The sequence below is a fragment of the Anas platyrhynchos genome, chromosome 37 (assembly GCF_047663525.1).
Source record: "Anas platyrhynchos isolate ZD024472 breed Pekin duck chromosome 37, IASCAAS_PekinDuck_T2T, whole genome shotgun sequence".
Classification (NCBI taxonomy): domain Eukaryota; kingdom Metazoa; phylum Chordata; class Aves; order Anseriformes; family Anatidae; genus Anas; species Anas platyrhynchos.
In genome coordinates, this window is record NC_092625.1 from 3,542,351 (window position 1) to 3,565,504 (window position 23,154).

The following is a 23,154-nucleotide window of genomic DNA, read 5'->3' on the forward strand; positions in this document are numbered from 1 at the left end:
AGCCACTCAAGCTCCACCTAGAAGATAGAAAATAATATAAATTGGCCCAAGAGAGAGGGGATGTTAGGGAAGATACCACCGTCAGGGGAGATACCATCCCGAGGACATACAACATCCTTAGGACCTCCTGACTCCTGGGATCAGTCGACGGGCTGAGCCTCTCTTCCCCCCCCATTGGGACGCCTTTGGGTGAGATCTGAATATTTGCTTATAAATCCCTATAGAGTCTTTGATCCTTTTAACGCGTTTATTTCTAGGCTGCGCACCTGTGACACCTGTAAACACCTGTAACATCTATAACATCTGTAACACCTGTAACATCTGTAACACCTGTAACACCTATAAAACACCTACAACACCTATAACACCTACAACACCTATAACACTTGTAACATCTATAACACCTGTAACATCTATAACATCTAACACATCTGTAACATCTTTAACACCTAGAACACCTGTAACACCTATAACACCTGTGTATTTCATGCATACTAGCTTGCTTTTGCAGACAGTCACTATCGCCGGCAATCCAAAAGAACCTGATTATCTGTTGCTCTAATAAACCATACTTGATTGCATTGTGATAGCTCTCATTAATGCAACTAGGGTGAGGGTGGTTATCCGTGATAGTTCAGTGTTCTGAATCTAACCAGCCCCCCAGACGGTTAATGCATTTTTGGTGAATGTCTGAGCGGACCCCCAGGTGGTTAATACGTTTTTGGTGAATGTCTGAGCGGACCCCCAGACCGTTAATGCGTTTTTGGTGAATGTCTGAGCGGACCCCCAGGTGGTTAATACGTTTTTGGTGAATGTCCGAACGGACCCCCAGACCGTTAATGCGTTTTTGGTGAATGTCCGACTGATTCAGTACTCTGAACCCAACCGGGCCCGTAACGGTTAATCAGCTACACCCCTTTAACGCAACAGGGACTCACTTCCGAAACAACCTTATAGACACTTGGGCCAAAGAGCATGGTATTGAACGGGTGTATCACATCCCCTATCATGCACCAGCCTCCGGGAAAGTTGAACGATACAATGGCCTGTTAAAGACTACCTTGAAAGCAATGGGCGCTGGGACGTTCAAAAACTGGGATACGCATTTGGCAAAGGCCACCTGGTTAGTCAATACTAGGGGATCTGCCAACCGAGCGGGACCTGCCCAATCCAACCTGTTACGTACTGTAGATGGGGATAAAGTTCCTGTAGCGCATGTAAGAAATACGCTGGGTAAAACAGTCTGGGCTACTCCTGCCTCAGGAAAAGGCAAACCTCTTCGTGGAATTGTTTTCGCTCAGGGACCTGGATACACTTGGTGGGTGATGCAAAAGAACGGAGAGGTGCGGTGTGTACCTCAAGGAGATTTACTACTGGGTGAGAATAGCCCATGAACTGAATTGCACCACGTTAATTATTATATAATACTGTATGTTATCACTACCATGACTACTACAGGTGACTAATTAGAATGTATGGAAAAGAGTGTAACCTGAGCATGACAGAAATGGTATGGAATAAGGGGTGAGAGGTGTCCTGGTTTCAGTTAGAACAGAATTAATTTTCTTCCTAGGAGCTGGTGGAATGCTGTGTTTTGGCTTGGGATGAGCAGAGTGCTGAGAACACCCCGATGCTTTAATTGTTGCAGAGCAGTGCTTACACCAAGCCAAGGACATCTCAGCCTTTTGCTCTGTCCTGCCAACGGGCAGGCTGGGGGTGCAGTAAGAGCTGGGAGGGGACAGAGCCAGGACAGGTGACCCAAACTAGCCAAAGGGGTATTCCATCCTATCTGGGGTCATGCTAAACAATAGATAGGGGTGGCTAGCCGGGGGGAGGGGGCCGGACTGCTCGGGGTGAGGCTGGGCATCGGTCAGAGGGTGGTGAGCAATTGCATTGTGCATCACTTGTTTGTACATATGATTATTACTTTCCTATTATCACCATTGTATTATTCTTATTGTTATTGTTATTTTTGTTATTATTATTTTCCTGTCTTATTAAACTGTCTTTATCTCAACTCACGGGCTTCACTTGCATTTCTCTCCCCCGTCCCAGAGAGGGAGGGGGGAGGCTGAGCGAACGGCTGCGTGGTGTTTAGCTGCCGGCCGGGTTAAACCACGACAGGGTGGGGACATCAGGGTGGGGACATGGGGACAAGGACATCAGGACAAGGGCATCGGGATGACATCAGGATGGGGACACTGGGATGGGGACATGGGAACATTGGGATGGGGACATCGGGACAAGGACATCAGGGTGGGGACATTGTGGGGGGGACATCGGGATGGGGGCAACCCCAATGGGGATATCGAGGACAGGGACATTGGGGAGGGGGGGGGCACAAGGATGGGGGGGACACCGGGACAAGGATGGGGGGGGACAAGGACAAAGAGGGGGGGACACGGGGATGGGGTGGGGACATCGGCGGGGGACCCACTGGGACCAGACCCCCCCGTCCCCCTCCCCCCCAAAACTAAACTTTTTTGAGGCCGCGTTGCCAATCCCGCTCTTTATTGAACCAAACAGGGTGCGGGGGTGGGGGGTGGGGGGCGGCATCCCCAACATTTTGGGCTCAGAACAGCAAAAAACAGGCAAAACCAGAAACGACGCCTTCCGGCTGCGGCTCCACGCTCAGTCCTGGGGGAGAGAAACCCCCCCAAAAAATGGCAGAGGGGGAAATTTGGGGGGGTCCCCCAATTTTTGGGGAGGGTCCCAAATTTTTAGTGGGGTCCCAAAGTTTTTTTGGGGGGTCCCCAAATTTGGGGGGGGGGGCTGTAAAAGGGGGGAGGGTGAAAACAGGGGCAGGATTTGGGGGGGGTTGTTTTTTTGGGGCGGGGGCAGATTTTTTGGGGGGTCCTCAAATTTTGTGGGGGGGTCCAAATTTTTTTGGGGGGGGTCCTCAAATTTGAGGGGGGGGAGCTGGGGGAGGGGTGGGGTGAAAATGGGTGCAGGATTTAGGGGGAGGTGGAAATTGGGGGGGTGCATTTTGGGGTGGGGGGGGCAATTTTTTGGGGGTGCACTTTGGGAGGGGGGAGAGTGAAAATGTGGGGGCAAATTTGGGGGGGGCAAAATTGGGGGGGGATTGGGGTAAAATTGGAGGGGGTATTTGGGGGGGGAGGGTGGAAATGGAGGCAGTTTTAAGGTGGGGGGGCTCAAATTTGGGGAGGGGGGAGTAGGGGGGGTAAACAAAAAAAAAAGGGGGGGGCGTTGGGGGGAAATTTTTTCGGGGGGCAACAGTTCGGGCCCCCCCCTCACCTCGATTCCCAGGATGGTGGAGTCAAAGAGGTCCTGGACCTGGGGGGGGGGGGAAGCACCCAGGACCCCCCCCTTGGTGCTGGGGGGGGCCGTGGGGGGCGGGGCTCACCTGGTCTAGCTGCGGGGGGGGCTCCTCGCTGCTGCCCCCCCCCCCCCCCTCCTCCTCCTCCTCCTCCTCCTCCATCATACTCATGCGGGGGACGACGCTGGGAGCCCCCCCAGTATGCCCAGTGCCCCCCCAGTATGCCCAGTGCCCCCCCGCAGTCCCTCCCAGTATGCCCATTGCCCCCCCAGTCCCATCCCAGTGCTCTCCAATATGCCCAGTGCCCCCCCCCAGTCCCTCCCAGTATGCCTAATAACCCCCCCAGTCTCCCCCAGTATACCCAATGCCCCTCCACTCCCATCCCAGTACCCCCCAGTGCCTCCCCAGTATGCCCAGTGCCCACCCCAGTCGCTCCCAGTATGCCCAGTGCACCCCCCAGTGCCCCCCCAGTATGCCCAGTGCACCCCCAGTCCCATCCCAGTATCCCCCAGTGTCCTCCCAGTATGCCCATTGCCCCTCCAGTCCCATCCCAGTGCTCCCCAGTATGCCCAGTGCCACCCCAGTCCCTCCCAGTATGCCCAATAATCCCCCCCAGTCTCCCCAAGTACGCCGAGTGCCCCCCCAATCCCATACCAGTACCCACCAGTGCCCCCCCAGCATTCCCAGTGCACACCCCAGTCCAATCCCACTACCCCCCAGTGCCCCCACCAGTGCCCCCCAGTATACCCAGTGCCCCCCCAGTCTCACCCTAGTGCCTCCCAGTCCCCCCCAGTCCCCCTCCAGTGCCCCCCAGTATGCCCAGTGCCCCCCCTATCCCATCCCAGTGCCCTCCCAGTACCTCCCAGTTCCCCCCATTGCCCCCCCCCAGCCCATCTTGAGGGTGCCCCCCCCCCCCCAAATTCACCTGCTGGGGCCGGGAACGCAGAGCTTCCAGGGGGGGCGGGGGGGGCCCGCAGCACCGTGGAGGTGAGCGCCGGGCTGAGGGGGGGGCTGGGGCCCTGCCAGGTCTCTGGGGGGGGGGGGCGATGTGAGACCACCCCACACACAGGGTTTGTCCCCAAGGACCCCCCCCAATTTGTCACCTCCCTCCCTTGGGGGGGGGGGGCAGGGACAAGGGGGGGGACAGGGACAAGGGGGGGTCACAGGGACAAGGGAGGGAGGAAGATTGGGGGGAGGGAACATTGGGGGGGGGTCCCGGGGGGGCGCTCCCCCCCCCTCACCTTCCGTGCGCCTCCTCTTTTGGGGGGGCTCGGGGGGCTGCAGGGAGCGGTGGTAGGCGGCCAGGGGGGGCCACGGGGACCGCTCCGGGGGGGTCATCCCCAGCTGCTGGCAGCTCTGCTGCAGGTGGGTCAGCCTGGGGGGGGGGGGGGGCAAAAATTAGGGGGACCCCAAATCCACCCCCCCAGGGAGCCCAAATCCCCCCAGGAAACTCAAATCCCCCCCCAGGGCCCCCAAATTTTCCTCCAAGAACCCCAAATCCCCCCCTGCACCCCAAATCCCTCCCCAGGACCCCAAATCCCCCCCCCAAGGACCCCAACCCCCCCCCGGACCCCAAATCTCCCCAAAATCCCCCCCCCAAGGACCCCAAATCCCACCCCTGGGACCCCAAATCCCCCTCCTGGAACCCAAATCCCCCCAAGGACCCCAAATCCCCCCCAGGGACCCCAAATGACCCCCCCCCAGGACCCCAAATATCCCTGAGGAACCCGAATACGCCCCCCCCGCACCCCAAATCCCCCCCCAGGACCTCAAATCCCCCCCCCAGGACCCCCCCACTCACAGCAGGACTCGGTCGGGGGGCAGCAGGCGGGGGGAGAACTCGCTGAGCACCTCCAGGAAGGGCAGGTACAGGGGGGCCCCCCCCGGACCCCCCTCCGGCCCCTCTTGTAGGGCAAAGGCGATGCCGTCCCTGGGGGGGGGGCACAGAGCAGGGGGGGGTCAGGCCCGGGACCCCCAAATCCCCCCAGGGCCCCCCAAACCCCCCCAGACTCCCCCAAATCCCTCCAGACCCCCCCGAATTCCTCAGTCCCCCCCCCAAATCCCTCAGCCCCCAAGACCCCCCCAATACCCGAGCCCCCCCAAATACCTCAGACCCCCCCCAAACTCCCCCAACCCCCTTCCAACACACCCAGACCCCCCAAAAAAACCCAAGCCCCCCCAAATACTCCTGAACCCCCCCAAATACCCCTGACCCCCCCAAAAAAAGCCTGAGCCCCCCCCCAAATGGCCCCAACCCCCCCAAAATGCCTCCAGCCCCCCTCCCACCACCCCTAAACCCCTTCCCAAGACCCCCACGCAGACCCCCCCAAAAAAACTCAAGCCCCCCCCCAAATGCCCCTGGGCCCCCCAAAACCCCACAGCCCCCTCCCATCACCCCAAAACCCCCTCCCATCACCCCAAACCCCCCTCCCCACACCCCCAGGACCCCCCCCAAATATCCGTGCCCCCCCCGGTGCCCCCCCCGTTACCGGTGCAGGCGCAGCAGCACTTGGCGGTTGGGTTGGGGACAGGGGCCGAAGAAGAGGGAGAGGCGGCGCCCCAAATCCCGCAGCCCCCCAAAAGCGGGGACCCCCCGCACCCCGGGGCCGTGCTCCATCAGCAGCTCCGTCATCACCTGGGGGGGGGCACGGTCAGAAAGACCCCAAAATCCCTCTCCCCGGAGTCTCCCCAGTAATCCCAAATCCACCTGGAGCCCCCCAGGGACCCCAAAAGCCCCCCCTGGAGCACCTCAATGACCCCAAATCCATCTGATCCCCCCCCCCAAACCTCTGAGAACCCCCCAGGGGACCCCAAAAGCCCCCCCGGAGCCCCCCCCCAATGACCCCAAATCCATCTGATCCCCCCCCGGATGTCCTCAAGCCCCCCAGGGACCCCAAAAGCCCCCCCAGAGTACCCTGATGACCTCAAATCCATCTGAAGCCCCCCCCCAGAGAACCCCAGAGACCCCAAAAGCCCCCTCTGGAGCCCCCCATGACCTCCTGGAGCCCCCTAAGAATCCCAAATCCCCCTCTGGAGCACCCAAGGAACCCCAAATTCCCCTGAAGCCCACCCAGGACATCCTGAAGCCCCCCAAGGAACCCAAAAGCCCCCTCTGGAGCCCCCCCACAACCCCAAATCCCCCTCTGGAGCCCCCCCACAACCCCAAATCCCCCTGAAGCCCCCCCAGGAACCCCCCCGGACCTGCTGCAGGCTGAGCAGCACGACGCGCGCCCACTCCTGGCCGTCCATGCGGCGGATGCACGCCAGCGTCTCCTTGATGATGTCCCCGTACTCGGCGTGAAACTGGGGGGAAACGGAGGGGTCCCCAAAGAGCCGAGGGGACAGCGGGGGGGGGGACAGTGTCCCCAGCCCTGTCCCCACCTTGTCATAGTACTTCAAGACGTCGGAGGCGGCGCTGGGCTCCAGGACGTTGTAGATGATGAGCTTGCAGAAGCCAGCCAGCAGCATGCAGCGGCGACGCAGGTCCTCCATGTGTGCCTCGGCGGCATCGGGCTCTGCGGGGACAAGGGGACAGCTTGGGGACAGCTTGGGGACACGGAAAGGACGCCAGGAGCAGCTGGGGGAGGTCCTCCGTGGGGTTTGGGGGCACTAAGGGGATGTTGAGGGGATTTGGGGCACCGAAGGGATGCCAGGAGCAGCTGGGAGAAGTCCTTCAGGGGGACTGGGGACATCTTGGGGACACAGGGAATATCTTGGGGACACTGAGGGGACACTAAAGGGACATCTGGAGCAGCTCGGGGAGGTCCTCGATGGGGTTTGGGGGCATTAAGGGGATGTTGAGGGGATTTGGGGCACCAAAGGGATGCCAGGAGCAGCTGGGAGAAGTCCTCCAGGGGGCTTGGGGACATATTGGGGACATTAAGTGGACACAGGGAACATCTTGGGGACACTGAGGGGACATTAAAGGGACACCAGGAGCAGCTGGGGGAGATCCTCCATGGGGTTTGGGGACACTAAGGGGATGCTGAGGGGATTTGGGGCACCAAAGGGATGCCAGGAGCAGCTAGAAGACTTCCAGAGGGTTTGGGGACATCTTGGGGACATCAAAGGGACACAGGAGACATCTTGGGGACACAGAAAGGATGCCAGGAGCAGCTGGGGGAGGTCCTCTGTGGGGTTTGGAGGCATTAAGGGGATGTTGAGGGGATTTGGGGCACTGAAGGGAAGCCAGAACCAGATGGGAGAAGTCCTCCAGGGAGATTGGGGACATCTTGGGGACATCAGAGGGACACAGGGGACATCTTGGGGACACTGAAAGGACACTAAAGGGACACCAGGAGCAGCCAGTGTAGCTCCTCCGTAGGGTTTGGAGGCACTAAGGGGACGTTGAGGGGATTTGGGGCACCAAAGGGATGCCAGGAGCAGCTGGGGATGGTCCTTGAGGGGGCTTGGGAGGGCAAGGGGACACTGAGGGGACACCTGTGGCCATGAGGGCCACCTGGGGGCTACCAGGGCCACCTGTGGACCACCTTAGGGACATGAGGGGACATCTTGGGGTCACCAAGGACATGTCAGAAAAACCTTGAGGCCACAAGGGACTTCTCGGAGATGTCCTGGGGCCACTTTGGGGCCACTTGGGCCACCTGGGGACCACCAGGGCCACCTGGGGACCACCTTGGGGACACAAGAGGACACCCTGGGGACATGAGGGGACACCTTGGGGACACGAAGGGACATCTCCGAGCCACCAGAGCCACGCCAAAGACATCTTGAGGCCACCAGGGCCTGCTCGGAGATGTCCTGGGGCCACCCTAGGGCCATTGGGGCCACCTGGACCGCTTTGGGGCCACCTCACGAGCACAGGGGCCACCTGGTGCTCACCGGGGCCACCTTGGGGACGGGTTGGGGACGCGTTGGGGACCTCACCGTCACCGTCCCTGTCCCCAGGGCTGAAGACGTGGTCGAGGAGCACGGCGGCCAGCTGGGAGCGCAGCTCCACGTCGGGCACCAGCCGCAGTGGGGCCAGCGCCGCCCCGGCCCCGCGTGTCCCCGAGGGGCCCAGCACCAGCAGGAGGTCACTCAGAACCACGAAGGCCTTGGGGACAACGGGGACAACGGGGACAAGGTCGGCACGGGGCCACCGAGGTGCCACCTCGCCCTCTGTCCCCTCGCTGTCACCTGCTCCCGGACGCCGGCGTCGCCGTTGGAGAGGCAGCTCTGGCACAGGGCGCAGAAGGAGGTGGTTTTGTCCTTCAGGCTCAGCAGCTGCTCCTGGGGACAGTCGGGTGGCATTTGGGGACAGCCGGCTGGCACCTGGGGATGTCCCCAAGCCGGGGCCACGTCCTCGCAAAGAGGGGGTTGTCCCCCTGTTGTCCCCTCCCCGTTGTCCCCTTGTTGTCTGTCCCCACCCCAGGGTGGTGGCGCTGCGGTCCCTGTCCCCATGTCCCTGTGTCCTATTTCTGTCCCCATGTCCCTGTCCCTGTGTCCTATCCCTGTCCCCATGTCCCGTCCCCCTGTCCTGTCCCCGTGTCCTATCCCTGTCCCCATATCCTGTCCCTGTCCCCTGCCCCATGTCCCTCTGTCCCCATGTCCCCAGCCCCGCCCAGTGTCCCCACATCCCCGTCCCCACACCCCTGCCCCCTTCCCAACGTCCCCAAACCCCCAAGTCCCTGTCCCCACAGCGTCCCTTTTCTCCCCTTACCCCCAGTGTCCCCATGTCCCCGTCCCCTCCCCCAGTGCCCCCATGTCCCTGTCCCCTTCCCCAGTGTCCCCAATGTCCCCAACTGTCCCCAGTGTCCCCAGTTGTCCCCATGTCCCCAAGCTCACCTGGGGGACGTCGGTGTTGGCCAGCCGCGACAGCTCCCAGAGGATGTGGAAGTGGGCGCAGGTGATGGCGGGGACAAGGAGCTGTGGGGACACACAGTGGCCTCGTGTCCCCTCCCTGGAGTTGTCCCCAATGTCCCCAGTGTCCCCAGTGTCCCCCAGTGTCCCCAGTGTCCCCAGGTACCTGCGGGGGCACCTCGCCCGTGTCGGCCGCGCGCCGCAGGAGGAGGGTGCAGGGCTCGAAGAGCTGCCAGGGCATCAGGTCGTGGGCGCTGCGGGGACAGGGACAGGGGACATGGGGACAGGGGACATGGGAACATGGGGACAGGGGACATGGGGACAGGGGACATGGGAACATGGGGACAGGGGACATGGGGACATGGGAACATGGGGACAGGGGACATGGGGACAGGGGGACATGGGAATATGGGGACAGGGGACATGGGAACATGGGGACATGGGGACACGGGATATGGGGATATGGGGACATGGAGGTGGGGACATGGGGAAAGGGAGATGGGGACAGGGACACTGGGAAGGGGATGGGGACACTGGGAAGGGGACAGGGACATGGAAATGGGGACAGGGACACTGGGAAGGGGACGGGGATACTGGGAAGGGGACAGGGACATGGAAATGGGGACAGGGACACTGGGAAGGGGACGGGGATACTGGGAAGGGGACAGGGACATTGGGAAGGGGACATCAGGGAATACTAGGGACATGGGAATAGGGGGAAAGGGGACAGGGACATGGGGCCAGTGCCCCAGGGGATGGGGGGGCACGCTTGGGGACACACTGGGGACACTTTGGGGACGGGGGGGGACACATTGGTGACACATTGAGGACACTCTGGGGACACGTTGGGGACACGTTGGGGACACTTTGGGGACACATTGGGGACACTCTGGGGACACGTTGGGGACACGTTGGGGACACTTTGGGGACACGTTGGGGACGGGGGGACACGTTGGGACACGTTGGGGACACGGGGCACACTTGAAGAGGACGGAGAGGCGCTTTAGGGTGGCGGCGGCGCTGTACAGCTCCTCCTCGTCCAGGGACGGCAACTGCGGGGAGTGGACAGGGGGTTGGGGACAGCTGGGGACACCCCGGGGGGCTGGGGACACCCCAACACCCCCAGCCCAGCTCTAAGCCCCCCAACCCACCCCAAATCCATCCCAAATCCCATACAACCCCCCCAAATCCCCCCAAAACCCCCTATAATCCCCCCGAATCACGCCCTAAATCCCTCCAAAATGCTCTATAATCCCCCCTAAACTCCCTCAAATCCCCTATAATCCCTCCAAATCCCTCCAAAACCACCCCAAATCCCCCCCAAATCCCCTAAACCCCCCCCAATCCCCTCTAACCCCCCAAATCCCCCCATAATCCCCCTGAATCCCCCCCAAATCCCCCCATAATCCCCTCCAAATCCCTCCAAACCCACCCCAAATCCCCTATAACCCCTCTGAATCCCCCCAAATCCCCTATAACCCCCCTAAATCCCTCCAAAATGCTCTATAATCCCCCCTAAACTCCCCCAAACCCCTATAAACCCTCCAAATCCCTCCAAACCCACCCCAAATCCCCCCCAAATCCCCCATAGCCCCTCTGAATCCCCCCCGAATCCCCTCTAACCCCCCTGAATCCCCCTATAATCCCCTCTAACCCCACCAAATCCCCCCCAAACCCCCTATAATCCCCTCAAATCCCCCCAAATCCCCTCTAACCCCCCCAAATCCCCTGAACTCCCCCGTACCCGCAGCAGGCGGTGGCAGCGCTCCCCCAGCAGGTCCCCCATGCCCCCATCCCCACCCCATTACCACCCCAAATCTTCCCCAAACTCCTCCTAAACCCTCCCAAATCCCCTATAACCCCCCCAAATCCCCCTATAACCCCCCTGAATCCTCCCCAAATCCCCTATAACCCCCCCCAAATCCCTCCAAAATGCTCTATAATCCCCCCTAAACTCCCCCCAAACCCCTTATAATCCCCCTGAGTCCCCTCCAAATCCCCTATAGCCCCCCCAAAACCCCCTATAATCTCCCCGAATCCCCCCAAATCCCCTCTAACCCCCCCAAATCCCTCCAAACCCACCCCAAATCTCCCCAAATCCCCTCTAACCTCCCCTAAATCCCCCTATAATCCCCTATAACCACCCAAATCCCCCTGAATCCCCCCCAAATCCCCTATAGCCCCCCCAAACCCCCCTATAACCCCCTCCAAATCCCCCCAAATCCCCCCCAAATCCCCTATAACCCCTCCGAATCCCTCCAAATCCCCCCCAAATCCCCCCAAACCCTCTATAACCTCCATAAATGCCCCCAAACTCCCCCATAATCCCCCATCCCACCCCAAATCCCCCCAAAACCCCTTATAATCCCCCCCAAATCCCCTAAAACCCCTCTGAATCCCCCCAAATCCCCTATAACCCCCCCAAATCCCTCCAAAATGCTCTATAATCCCCCCTAAACTCCCCCCAAACCCCTTATAATCCCCCTGAATCCCCCCCAAATCCCCTCTAACCCCCCCAAATCCCTCCAAACCCACCCCAAATCCCCCCAAATCCCCTCTAACCCCCCCCTAAATCCCCCTATAATCCCCTATAACCACCCAAATCCCCCTGAATCCCCCCCAAATCCCCTATAGCCCCCCCAAACCCCGCTATAACCCCCTCCAAATCCCCCCCAAATCCCCTATAACCCCTCCGAATCCCTCCAAATCCCCCCCAAATCCCCCCAAACCCTCTATAACCTCCATAAATGCCCCCAAACTCCCCTTATAACCCCCCAAACCCACCCCAAATCCCCCCCAAACCCCTTATAATCCCCCTGAATCCCCCCCAAATCCCCCTCTAACCCCCCCAAATCCCTCCAAACCCACCCCAAATCCCCCTGAACCCCCCCAAATCCCCCCCAAATCCCCTATAACCTCCATAAATGCCCCCGAACTCCCCCTATAACCCCCAAACCCACCATGAATCCCCCCAACCCACCCCAAATCCCCCCCAAATCCCCTCTAACCCCCCCAAATCCCCTATAACCCCTCCAAACCCATCCCAAACCCCCCCAACCCCCCCCAAATCCCCTGACCCCCCCGTACCCGCAGCAGGCGGTGGCAGCGCTCCCCCAGCAGGTCCCCCATGCCCCTATCCCTGCCCCACTACCTCCACCCCATTACCCCAAAACCACCCCAAATCCCCCCAAAACCCCCTACAATCCCCCCTAACTCCCTCCAAATCCCCTATAACCCCCCTGAATCCCCCCCAAATCCCCCCAATTCCCCTCCAAATCCCCCCCAATCCCCTCTATACCCGCAGCAGGCGGTGGCAGCGCTCCCCCAGCAGGTCCCCCAGGCGGCTCCTCACCAGCTCCCCGCGCCCCCGCAGCGGCAGCCGGGGGTCGCAGAGGGCCCCCAGGGCTCGGGAGGCCGCCCCCAGCACCTCCGGCCCCGTGTGCTTCTGCACCAGCTCCTGCAGCTGCGCCAGCGCCTGCTCCAGGGGCTGCGGGGTATGGGGTGGGGGTCACGGCCACCCCAAAGGGCCAGGGGACACGGGGACTCTCTGGGGAATGGGGACCCCAAAGGGCAAGGGGACACTGCCACCCCAAAGGGCCAGGGGACACGGGGACCCTATAAAGATTGGGGACATGGGGACTCTATGGGGAATGGGTGACCCTATAGGGTTGGGACCAGATGACCCTATAGGACTGGGTGACCCTACAGGATTGGGGCCAGGTGACCCTATAAGGACCGGGTGACCCTAAAGGACCAGCTGACCCTATAGGACTGGTGCCAGGTGACCCTATAAGGACCAGGTGACCCTAAAGGACCAGCCGACCCTATAGGGTTGGGGTCAGGTGACCCTATAGGGCCGGCTGACCCTATAGGGCCTGCGCTCACCCTCTCCAGCCGCGCGGTGCAGTAGACGCTGAGCTCGAAGCAGCTCAGCACCTCCAGCAGCGGCGTCACCTTCTCCTCGTCCGCCGAAAACTTTTTTTTTGGGGGGGTCACAGGGAGTGAGGGGGGGTCACCCGGGTGTCCCCCCACCCCAAAAATGTCCCCGAGGCCCCCCCGGGGTCCCCTCACCTTGGCCAGCAGCCGGGGCAGGATGGGGGCCAGGCAGAGGCTGAGCCGCGAGCGCTGCTCCGTCACCGCCCGCCTCCCCTTGGGGGGCCCCTGGGGGGGGGACACAGGAGACAATGATGACAATGACCCCCCCCCCGGGACAATGACCCCCCCCCCAGTGACAATAACCCCCCGTTGGGGACACTGAGACCCCCCCGGGTGACAATGAGCCCCCCCAAGATGACAATAACCCCCCCTTGGTGACACTGAGACCCCCCCCAAGTGACAATGAGCCCCCCCAGGTGACAATGACCCCCCCTCGTACCTTGCGGGGGGGTCCCCGTCCCACTGGGGGCCCCTCCCCCGCCGCCCGCTTGGCGCTGGCCGCCAGGATCTCCACCAGGGCCTTCTCCTGCTGGTCGCTGAGCGCTGGGGGGGGAACTGGGATGGACTGGGAGGGACTGGGACGGGACTGGGGGGGACTGGGGGGGCTGGGAGGGGGCTGGGGGGGACTGGGAGGGACTGGGAGGGGGTTGGGGGGGGACTGGGGGGACTGGGAGGGGGTTGGGGAGGTTCCCAGTGCCCCCCAGCTCCCCCCAGTATCATCCCAGTGTCCCCTGGCGCCATCCCAGTGCCTCCCAGTGACCCCTGGTGCCCACCCAGTTATCCCCAGTTCCTCCCAGTCCCATCCCAGTACTCCCTAGTACCCCCCAGTGCCTCCCAGTTCCCTCCTAGCATCCTCCCCGTGCCTCCCAGTCTTTCCCAGTGCCCCCTGGCACCCTCCCAGTCCCATTCCAGTCCCTTCCAGTTATCCCCAGTGCCCCTCAGTCCCATCCCTGTTCCCCTCATTGTCTCCCAGTGCCATCCCAGTGCCTCCCAGTTCCCTCCCAGTGCCCCCTAGCACCCTCCCAGTGCCCCCCAGTGCCCCCCAGTGATCTCCAGTGCCACCCCAGTTCCCCACAATGTCATCCCAGTGCCCTCCCCAGTCCCGTCCCAGTGCCCCCTTGTTCCCACCAGCCCCCTCCCAGTGGCTCCCAGTGCCCCCAGTTGCCCATATTCCCCAGGGGCCTCCTCCAGCAGCAGTCCCCGCCCCAGCCATGTCCATCCCAGTGCCCTCCCAGTACCTCCCAGTGCCCTCCCAGTTATCCCCAGTTTCTCCCAGTCCCATCCCAGTACTCCCCAGTGCCTCCCAGTTCCCTCCCAGCTCTTCCCAGTGCCCTCCCAGTGCCTCCCAGTTGCCCACCCTCCCCGGGGGCCTCCTCCAGCAGCAGCCTCCCCCAGCCGTGTCCATCCCAGTGCCCTCCCAGTGCCCCCCAGTCCCATCCCAGTCCCCCCCAGTGCCCTCTGGTGCCCTCCCAGTTATCCCCAGTTCCTCCCAGTCCCATCCTAGTACTCCCCAGTACCCCCCAGTGCCTCCCAGTTCTTCCCAGTGCCCTCCCAGTGCCCCCTGGCACCATCTCAGTGCCCCCCAGTCCCATCCCAGTCCTTCCCAGTGCCCCCTAGCGCCCTCCCAGTGCCTCCCAGTCCCCTCCCAGTGGCTCCCAGTTGCCCACCCTCCTCGGGGGCCTCCTCCAGCAGCAGCCCCCCGGCCATGTCCCAGTCCCGCAGCTGGGTCCCGGCGCAGTCCCAGAGGCTGTCCACGAGGTACGCGGCGTGCTGGTGGAGCTGGGGACAGGGACAGCGCTGGCACCCGGGGTCCCTTGGGTGTCCCCTGGGGTCACCTGGGGTCACCCGGGCTCTTTTGGGTGTCACCAGAGATCCCTTGGGTGTCTTCTGGGTGTCACCCAGAGTCCCTTAGGTGTCCCCAGGGTGTCCCTGGGTGTCCCTGGGTGCCCCCAGACTGTCCCCAGACTGTCCCCAGGGTGTCACCTCGCTCTCGATGAAGAAGGTCAGCAGCAGGCGGAAGAAGGTGAGGTTGTCCCCGCTGCCAGGGGACGGCTCGGTGTCACCCTCGTGCCGCGGGGACAGCAGGCTGGGGACAAGGACAGGGGGTGACATTGTGGAGGGGACAGCGGGGGGGGGGGAACACAAAGGGACACAAGAAATGGGGACAGGGGGATTCTGTGGGGACAGGGACAGGGTTGGGGACACAAAGGGACATGGGATGGGGACAGGGTTGGGGACATAAAGGGATACGGGATGGGGACAGACGGGTCCCATGGGGATGGGGACAGGGTTGGGGACACAAAGGGACAAGGGATGGGGACAGGGGGGTCCCAAGGGCATGGGGACAGGGTTGGGGACATAAAGGAACACAGGATGGGGACAAGGAGGTCCCATGGGTGTGGGGACAGAGTTGGGGACACAAAGGGTCCGGAGGGGACAAGGCAGGACCGGGTGCCACCATCCCCACAGGGACATCCCCAGGTGCCACCAAGCCTCGCACCCGGTGGCAGCACCGACTGGGGACGATACCCGGGGGGGTGACACCGAGAGGGGACAGGGGAGGTGACACAGGAGGGGACAAGGGGGTGGCCCGGCCTCACCTGCGGTAGAGGAAGAGGCCGGCGGCGGTGGCGAGGGGACGGCGGCTGCAGAAGACGGCCGGGTAGACGCGGTGACAATCGGCCTCCGTCAGCGCCTCGGCCACCGTGCTGGGGTGACAACGGGGACACCGCTGTCCCCCGGCTGTGTCCCCTGTCCCCGAGCCGTGTCCCAACCCCCCAGCCCCGTGTCCTGCCTGGCTTCGTCTCGCCCGTTTTGTGTCCCCCTTGGTGCTCTCAGACCCTAACCGGTGTCCCCAGTGTCCCCATCCCCCGTGTCCCCAACGTCCCCAATGCCCCCAATGTCCCCCTTGTCCCCAATGTCCCCCCCATGTCCCTCTTGTCCCCAATGTCCCCCCCATGTCCCTCTTGTCCCCCATGCCCCCCCGTCCCCAATGTACCCCTTATCTCCCCATCCCCAATGTTCCCCTGTCCCAAATGTCCCCAATGACCCCAACATCCCCAATGTCCCCCTTGTCCCCCCCATATCCCCAATATCCCCATGTCCCCAATGTCCCCCATGTCCCCAGTGTCCCCCCCATGTCCCCAACGCCCCTATGTCCCCATGTCCCCAGTGTCCCATGTCCCCAACGCCCCATGTCCCCCAATGTCCCCCATCCCCAATGTCCCCATTATCCCCAATGTCCCCCATGTCCCCAGTGTCCCCCCCTTGTCCCCAATGTCCCCCCCCATGTCCCCAACATCCCCCTGCCCCCAATCCCCAATGCTCCCCATGTCCCCGATGTCCCCAAGGTCCCCCCCATGTCCCCAGTGTCCCCAACATCCCCCAGGCCCCTCCCCATGTCCCCAGTGTCCCCAGCATCCCCCCCCGTGTCCCCAACGTCCCCAAACTCACTCCAGCATCACCGTCAGCAGCTTCACCACCTCCACGGCCACCACGGGGTCCTTGTCCTGCACCATGGACACCAAGCGGGCCTGGGGGGGGGGACACACCCGTTGTCACCCCCTGGGGACCTCGGCAGGGAGGTGACAGCGTTGGGGACACGGGGGGGGGACACGCTCACCTTGAAGCGCCCGGTGAAGAGCTCCATGTGCGCGGCCGTGTCCCGGCGGGCGTACAGCCCCTGCAGCGCCCGCACACAGCGCAGACGCACCTCCCCCTGCTGCGGGTCCCCAAGTGTCCCCAGGTGTCCCCAAGGGTCCCCAAGGGTCCTCTCCCGGCCACAAATGTCCCCAAGGGTCTCCTCTCCTAACCCCAAGTGTCCCCTCCCAGCCCCAAGGGTCCCCCATCCTACTCCCAAAGTTCTCCAGCTGTCCCCTCCTGGCCCCAAGGTCCCCAAGTGTCTCCTCTCCTGGCCCCAAGTGTCCACAGGTGTCCCCTATCCTGGCCCCAAAGGTCCCCAGCCAGCTCCTCCGGGTCCCAAGTGTCCGCAAGCGTCCCCAAGTGTCCCCCGTCCTGGCCCCAAAGGTCCCCAAGTGTCTCTTCTCCTGACCCCAAATGTCCCCAAGTGTCCCTTCCCAGCCCCAAAGGTCCCCAAGTGTCCCCTCCTAGCCCCAAGTGTCCCCCATCCTGCTCCCAAAGGTCCCCAGCCGTCCCCTCCTGGCCCCAAGGTCCCCAAGTGTTTCCTCTCCTGGCTCCAAGTGTCCCCATGGATCCCCAAGGATCCCCTCCTGGCCTCAGGTGTTTCCAAGTGTCCCCTCTCCCAGCCCCAGTGGTCCCCAAGTGTCCCCCATCCTGGACCCTGTGGTCCCCAGCCAGCCCCTCCTGGCCCCAAAGGACCCCAAGTGTCTCTTCTCCTGGCCCCAAGTGTCCCCAAGTGTCCCCAAGAATCCCCTCCCAGCCCCAAAGGTCCCCAAGTATCTCCTCTCCTGATGCCAAGTGTCCCCTCCTGCTCCCAAGTGTCCCATCCTGGCCCCAAAGGTCCCCAAGTGTCCCCTCTCCCAGTCCCAAAGGTCCCCAAGTGTCCCTCCCAGGGAACCCCATGTCCCCAAGGTGTCCCCCAAGGCGTCCCTGTGTCCCCAAGGTGCCCCCACATCCCTGAGGCATCCCCACAGTGTCCCCGTGTCCCCAGTGTGTCCCCACGGTGTCCCCATGTCCCCCAGGTGTCCCTATGTCCCTGATGTTTCACCGAGGTGTCCCCATGTCCCTGAGGTGTCCCCAAGGTGCCCCCATGTCCCCGGGGCATCCCCACATCCCTGAGGCATCCCCACGGTGTCCCCGCGTCCCCAGTGTGTCCCCAAGGTGTCCCCGAGGTGTCCCCACAGCGTCCCCATGCCCCCCAGCTGTCCCTGTGTCCCCAAGATACCCCCACGCTCCCATAGCTGTCCCTGTGTCCCCAAGGCATCCCCATGTCCCCACGGTGTCCCCACGCCCCCCAGCTGTCCCCGTGTCCCCGAGGTGTCCCCAGGATGTCCCCACCTTGTCGTGCAGGGTCCAGCCGAGGTACTTGAGGTGGCCGTCGGTGAGGAAGGAGGCCGGGAAGCTGCACATCCACGTCCCCAGCTCCTCCATGCACAGCGCGCGCACGTCGGGCACCACGTCCCTGGGGGGGGGACAGCGCCTTGGGGACACCGCCACGGGGACAGCGCCACGGGGACACCCCGTCGGGGACACCACAACGGGAACACCGCCACGGGGACAGTGCCTTGGGGACACCGCCACGGGGACACCACGGCCCTGACACGCTCGGAGTCCCCAGGGCCACCCCAGGGACCCCCGTGTCCTGGTGACAACGTCCTGGTCCCGGTCCCCAACCTCTCCTGGTGATGTTCTCCGAGGAGAACCCAACTTGGTTCCGTCCCAGTTCCAAACTGGTCCCAGTTCCAAACTGGTCCCAGTTCCCAACCACAACTGGTTATGTTCTCCAAGGAGAACCCAACTTGGTTCCGTCCCAGTTCCAAACTGGTCCCAGTTCCAAACCCTTACTGGTGACGTTCTCCAAGGAAAACTCAACTTAGTTTCATTCCCAGATGCAAACTGGTCCCAGTTCCCAACTGGGCTGTCCCCAGTGCCACCACAGTGACAACCCCTCCTGGTGACAACCTTCTCCAAGGAGAACCCAACTTGGTTGCGTCCCAGTTCCAAACTGGTCCCAGTCCCCAACTGGGCTCTCCCCACTGGCTCCAGTCCCTAACCACGCTGTTCCCAGTGCCACCCACTGCCACCCAGTGCCCCCAGCACCACCCCAGTGCTGCCCAGCACCATGCAGTGCCGCCCAGAGCCACCCCAGTGCCACCCAGTATCCTCCAGCATCACCCCAGTGCCCTCCAGCACCACCCCAGTGCCCCCTAGCACCATCCCAATGCCACCCAGTGCCCCCCAGCACCACCCCAATGCCACCCAGTGCCACCCAGTGGTACCCAGTTCCGCCCAGCACCACTCCAGCGCCCCCCCACCTGTATCGGTGCACGAAGACCCCCTTGAAGATGGCGTTCATCACGGCCTCCATCTCCTCCTGCTGCTCCTGGAGCTGGACGGCACCCACAGGCGTCACCGGGGCGCCCGTGCCCGTGTCCCCACCGCGTCCCCAAACGTCACCCACCTCCCGCAGCGTCTCCTGCAGCGCCTCCAGCTTGCCGGGGGCTCTCCGGGGGGGGCTTTTCCCCCTTTCGGCCTCGTAGAGCCTCCGGGTGTTGTCGCGGCGCTGGCTCAGCCCCAGCGCCACCTCCACCAGCGCCGTCATCAGCTTCATGGCTGGGGACAGCGGGACGGTGGCGGGGGGGCGTCGGGGACACCCGGCGGGTGACAAGTTGGGGGTGGGGGGTGTCACCTACCTGCCAAGGTGGCCGTGTGGCGGAAGGCGCGCACTTGGGAGTCGGCGAGGCTGGTGAGCAGCGCGGTGAGGCCGCCGAGGAGGAAGCCATCGTAGAGGACGGCGTGGCGGCTCCGCAGGGCCACCGCTGTCACCACGGCCCCAAAAGAGGCCCGAAAACGGCGCCACGGCCCCGTGGAGAGGGACAGGGGGTAGTCGGAGGAGTCCTGGGGGGGGACACGGGGGCAGAACGGGGACACGAAGGGATGAGGCGGCGGGGATGGACAGGGGGGAAATGGGGGCGGAAAGGGAGAAAATGGGGGTGGAAAGAGACAAAATGAGGGGGACGTAAAGGGACAAAGTGGTGGGGATGCAAAGGGGGAAAATGGGGACACAAAGGGAAAAAATGGGTGGCAGAAAGGGGTGAAATTGGGAATGGAAAGGGATAAAATGGGGGGGACATAAAGGGACAAAATGCTGCAGTCACAAAAGGGACAAAATGGAGGGGACGCAAAGGGATTAAGTGGCAGGGACGCAAGGGGACAAGATGGCGGCGTCACACTGGTGACAAGATGGCCGCCTCACAGAGACGACAAGATGGCCGCCTCACAGAGGAGACAAGATGGCCGCCTCACAGAGGAGTCAAGATGGCGGCATCCCCACACCACCACACATCCCCCAGTACCTCGCTGAAGGTCTCGGTCAGCCGCTGGATGATCTCGGTGTTCTGCTGCTCCCGCAGCATGGCCAGCGTCACCGTGCCTGCCGGGAGGGGACATGGCGGGTGACGGGGACGTCCCCCGGGGGGGTGACAGGGGGACGGGGAGCGGGGCGGCCGCACCTCGGCAGCCGCAGGAGCGGACGATGAAGTTGACGAGCTCCAGGAAGGCCGGCTCCCGGTCCCGCTTGTAGCCCTGCAGCCACTCGTCCACCGCCACCTGCAGGCACAGTGACACGTGGTGACACGTGGTGACACGTGGTGACACGTGGTGGCACGTGGTGGCACGTGGTGACACGTGGTGACATGTGGTGACACGTGGTGGCCCCACATTTGAGCAAACGCCCCCCCCCCCATGTCCCCTTCCCAAGGTGGACACGTCCCCGTGTCCCTTTGGGAGCTGGTTTTGCTCGCGTGTCCCTTTATCCCTGTGTGTCCCTGTGCCCCCCAACATGTCCCCATGTCCCCCCCTGTCCCCCTGTCCCCCCATGTCCCCTCCTGTCCCCGTGTAAAACCTCGATGGCCACCCTGCCGTCCATGACAGCCTGGTAGAGGACGTTCTCCTCCGAGCTGCTGCCGTCCTCGCTGGGCTCCCTCCGGGGACGTTTGGGGACCTGCGGAGGTGACACGGGGGTGACAAGGGAGGGCACGGCTTTGGGGACGGGGACAAAGGGGACAAAGGGGACACGTACAGGGCGGGGGCCGGGCCCCCCCCGAGCCCCCCGCTTCTCCTGCAGGGTGGCCTCGAAGTCGCTGCTGGAGTCGTTGTCACTGCTGCTGGTGTCCCTGTGGGGACAGTGGGGACAGCGAGGGGGGGGGCTGTTGTCACCTCCCCCCCCAAAAAAAAAAAAACAAAAACAAAAACACAACTCACGTGCTGGGGGGGGAGCTGGGGGGCGGGTCCTGGGGACCAGCTGGTCGCTTTGAGGACATGGTGAAATCTGCGGTGGGGGGGGGGACATAGGTTGGGGGGTGTTGGGGGCCCCCCCATTTGGAGAGGGCCCCCCACAGGTCCTGCAGAATGGGGACATGGGGGGGGCAAACACCCCCCATGAGTCGTTTGTGGGGGTCCCGAGACCCCAAACACCCCCTGAGGTTACACGGGGGGGTCCCGAGACCCCCCGGAGTAATACTGGGGGGGGGCAAAGCCCCCCAGGGTCACTTGGGGTGGGGGGGTCCCGAGACCCTAAAGACCCCCTAGGGTTAAACGGGGGGGTCCCAAAGCCCCCCCGGGGCCATTTGGGGGGGGTCCCAAGGCCCCAAATCCCCCCCCCGAGCAGTGTGGGACGGTCCCAAGGCCCCTCAAGGCCCCTCAAGGCCCCTCAAGGCCCCCCGGGGTCACACTGGGGGGGGTCCCAAGGCCCCAAAACCCCTCAGGGTAATGTGGGGGGGTCCCAAGCCCCCCCTGGGGTCACGTGAAGGGGGCTCTCCCCCCCCCCGCCTGCCTCGCCTCGCGCCGCCTCACCTCTCCCCTGCCCGCACCTGCGCCCGGCCCGCAGCGCGCACGCTCACAAACAGGGGGCGGGGCCTGGGGAAGGGGGGCGGGGCCTGCAGGGCCCAGAGGAGGGCCCCTGTGGCCTGGGGTCCCTATGGGGCCCTATCGGGGAGGCCCTGTGGCCCCTAGAAGCGGGTCCCTATGGGGCCCTATGGCCTGGGGTGCTTATGGGGTCCTGTAAATGGGTCCTTCTGGCCCCCTATGGCTTGGGGTCCCTATAGGACCCTATAGGTGGGCCCCTATAGCCTGGGGTCCCTATGGGGCCCTATAGCCGGGTCCCTATAGCGCCCTATAACCAGGTCGCTATGGCACCCTATGGCCTGGGGTCCCTATATTGCCCTATAGCCAGTTCCCTATAACGCTCTATAACCAAGTCCCTATAGCAGCACCCTGTGGTCTGCGGTCCCTATAGGATCCTATAGGTGGGCCCCTATAGCCCCCTATTGGCCCAGGTTCCCTGTAGGGCTCTATAGGGCCCTATGGCCTGGGGTTCCTATAGGACCCTATAGGCGTCTTCCTATGGCCCTCTATGTCCCAGGGTCCCTATAGGACCCTATAGGTCCCTATAGGTCCCTAAAGCCCTATAGGTCCCTATGGCCCTCTATGGCTCTATAGGTCCCTATAGGGCCCTATAGCTGGGTCCCTATGGCCCCTATGGCCTGGGGTCCCTATAGCCCCCTATGGCCCAGGGGCGGTGCTCCCAGTGCCCCTCCAAAGCCTTCCCAGTGCTCCCAGTGCCCCTCCAGTCTCCCCCAGTGCCTCCCAGTGCCCCTCCAAAGCTTTCCCAATACTCCCAGTTCCCTCCCAGTCTCTCCCAGTCCCCCCCAGTCTCTCCCAGTGCCTCCCCCGCGCCCCCCCCGGACCCCCCCAGCGCTGGGTGCGGCACCTGACACACAGCGACTCCTACGTCCTGCGGCTCTGAGGGGGGGGACGGGGACAGGGGGACAATGGGGACAGCAGGATGGGGGCATGGGGACACGGGGACAATGGGATGGGGACATGGGGACAAGGACATCAGGACAAGGACACTGGGATTGGGACATCAGGACAAGGACATCGATATGAGATCAGGATGGGGACACTGGGACAAGGACATTGGCACGGGGACATAGGGGTGGGGACATCGGGACAAGGACATTGGGATGAGGACGTTGGGATGGGGACACTGGGACAAGGACACAGGGATGGGGACATCGGGGTGGGGAGAGTGGGATGGGGACATTGGGATGACATCGGGGTGGTGGCATTGGGATGGAGACATCAGGATGGGGACATCGGGATGGGGACACAGGGACAAGGACATCGGGATGACAGGATGGGGACACTGGGATGGGGACATGGGGACAAGGACATCAGGACAAGGACACTGCGATGGGGACTCGGGGACAAGGACATTGGGGTGGGGACACGGGGACAAGGACATTGGGGTGGGCACATTGGGATGGGGACAGTGGGACAAGGACATTGGTAATGGGGACACTGGGATGGGGACATTGGGACAAGGACATCAGGACAAGGACATTGGGGTGGGGATACGGGGACATGGGGACAGGGGGACAATGGGACGGGGACAGCGGGATGGGGATATTGGGGACAAGGAGATCAGGACAAGGACA

General features: G+C 63.0%; 1 protein-coding gene across 1 annotated transcript; it reads right to left on the reverse strand.

Moving 5' to 3' along the window:
• Positions 1-2,572: 2,572 nt before the first annotated feature.
• Positions 2,573-20,991, reverse strand: LOC140001075 (cohesin subunit SA-3-like). Its single transcript, XM_072032214.1, has 30 exons — positions 20,918-20,991; positions 20,736-20,829; positions 20,559-20,657; positions 20,167-20,263; positions 20,011-20,087; positions 19,348-19,552; positions 19,116-19,267; positions 18,970-19,043; positions 17,993-18,116; positions 16,638-16,736; positions 16,469-16,548; positions 15,616-15,723; positions 14,999-15,101; positions 14,683-14,794; positions 13,455-13,558; positions 13,151-13,240; positions 12,965-13,054; positions 12,378-12,566; positions 10,061-10,131; positions 9,246-9,333; positions 9,065-9,145; positions 8,417-8,509; positions 8,165-8,333; positions 6,659-6,792; positions 6,479-6,580; positions 5,767-5,912; positions 5,079-5,207; positions 4,519-4,652; positions 4,203-4,307; positions 2,573-2,637 (listed from the first exon to the last, which is right to left on the reverse strand). Exons 1-30 carry the CDS (start codon positions 20,974-20,976, stop codon positions 2,573-2,575), a joined length of 3,273 nt encoding a protein of 1,090 aa, XP_071888315.1. The 5' UTR covers positions 20,977-20,991.
• Positions 20,992-23,154: the final 2,163 nt, after the last annotated feature.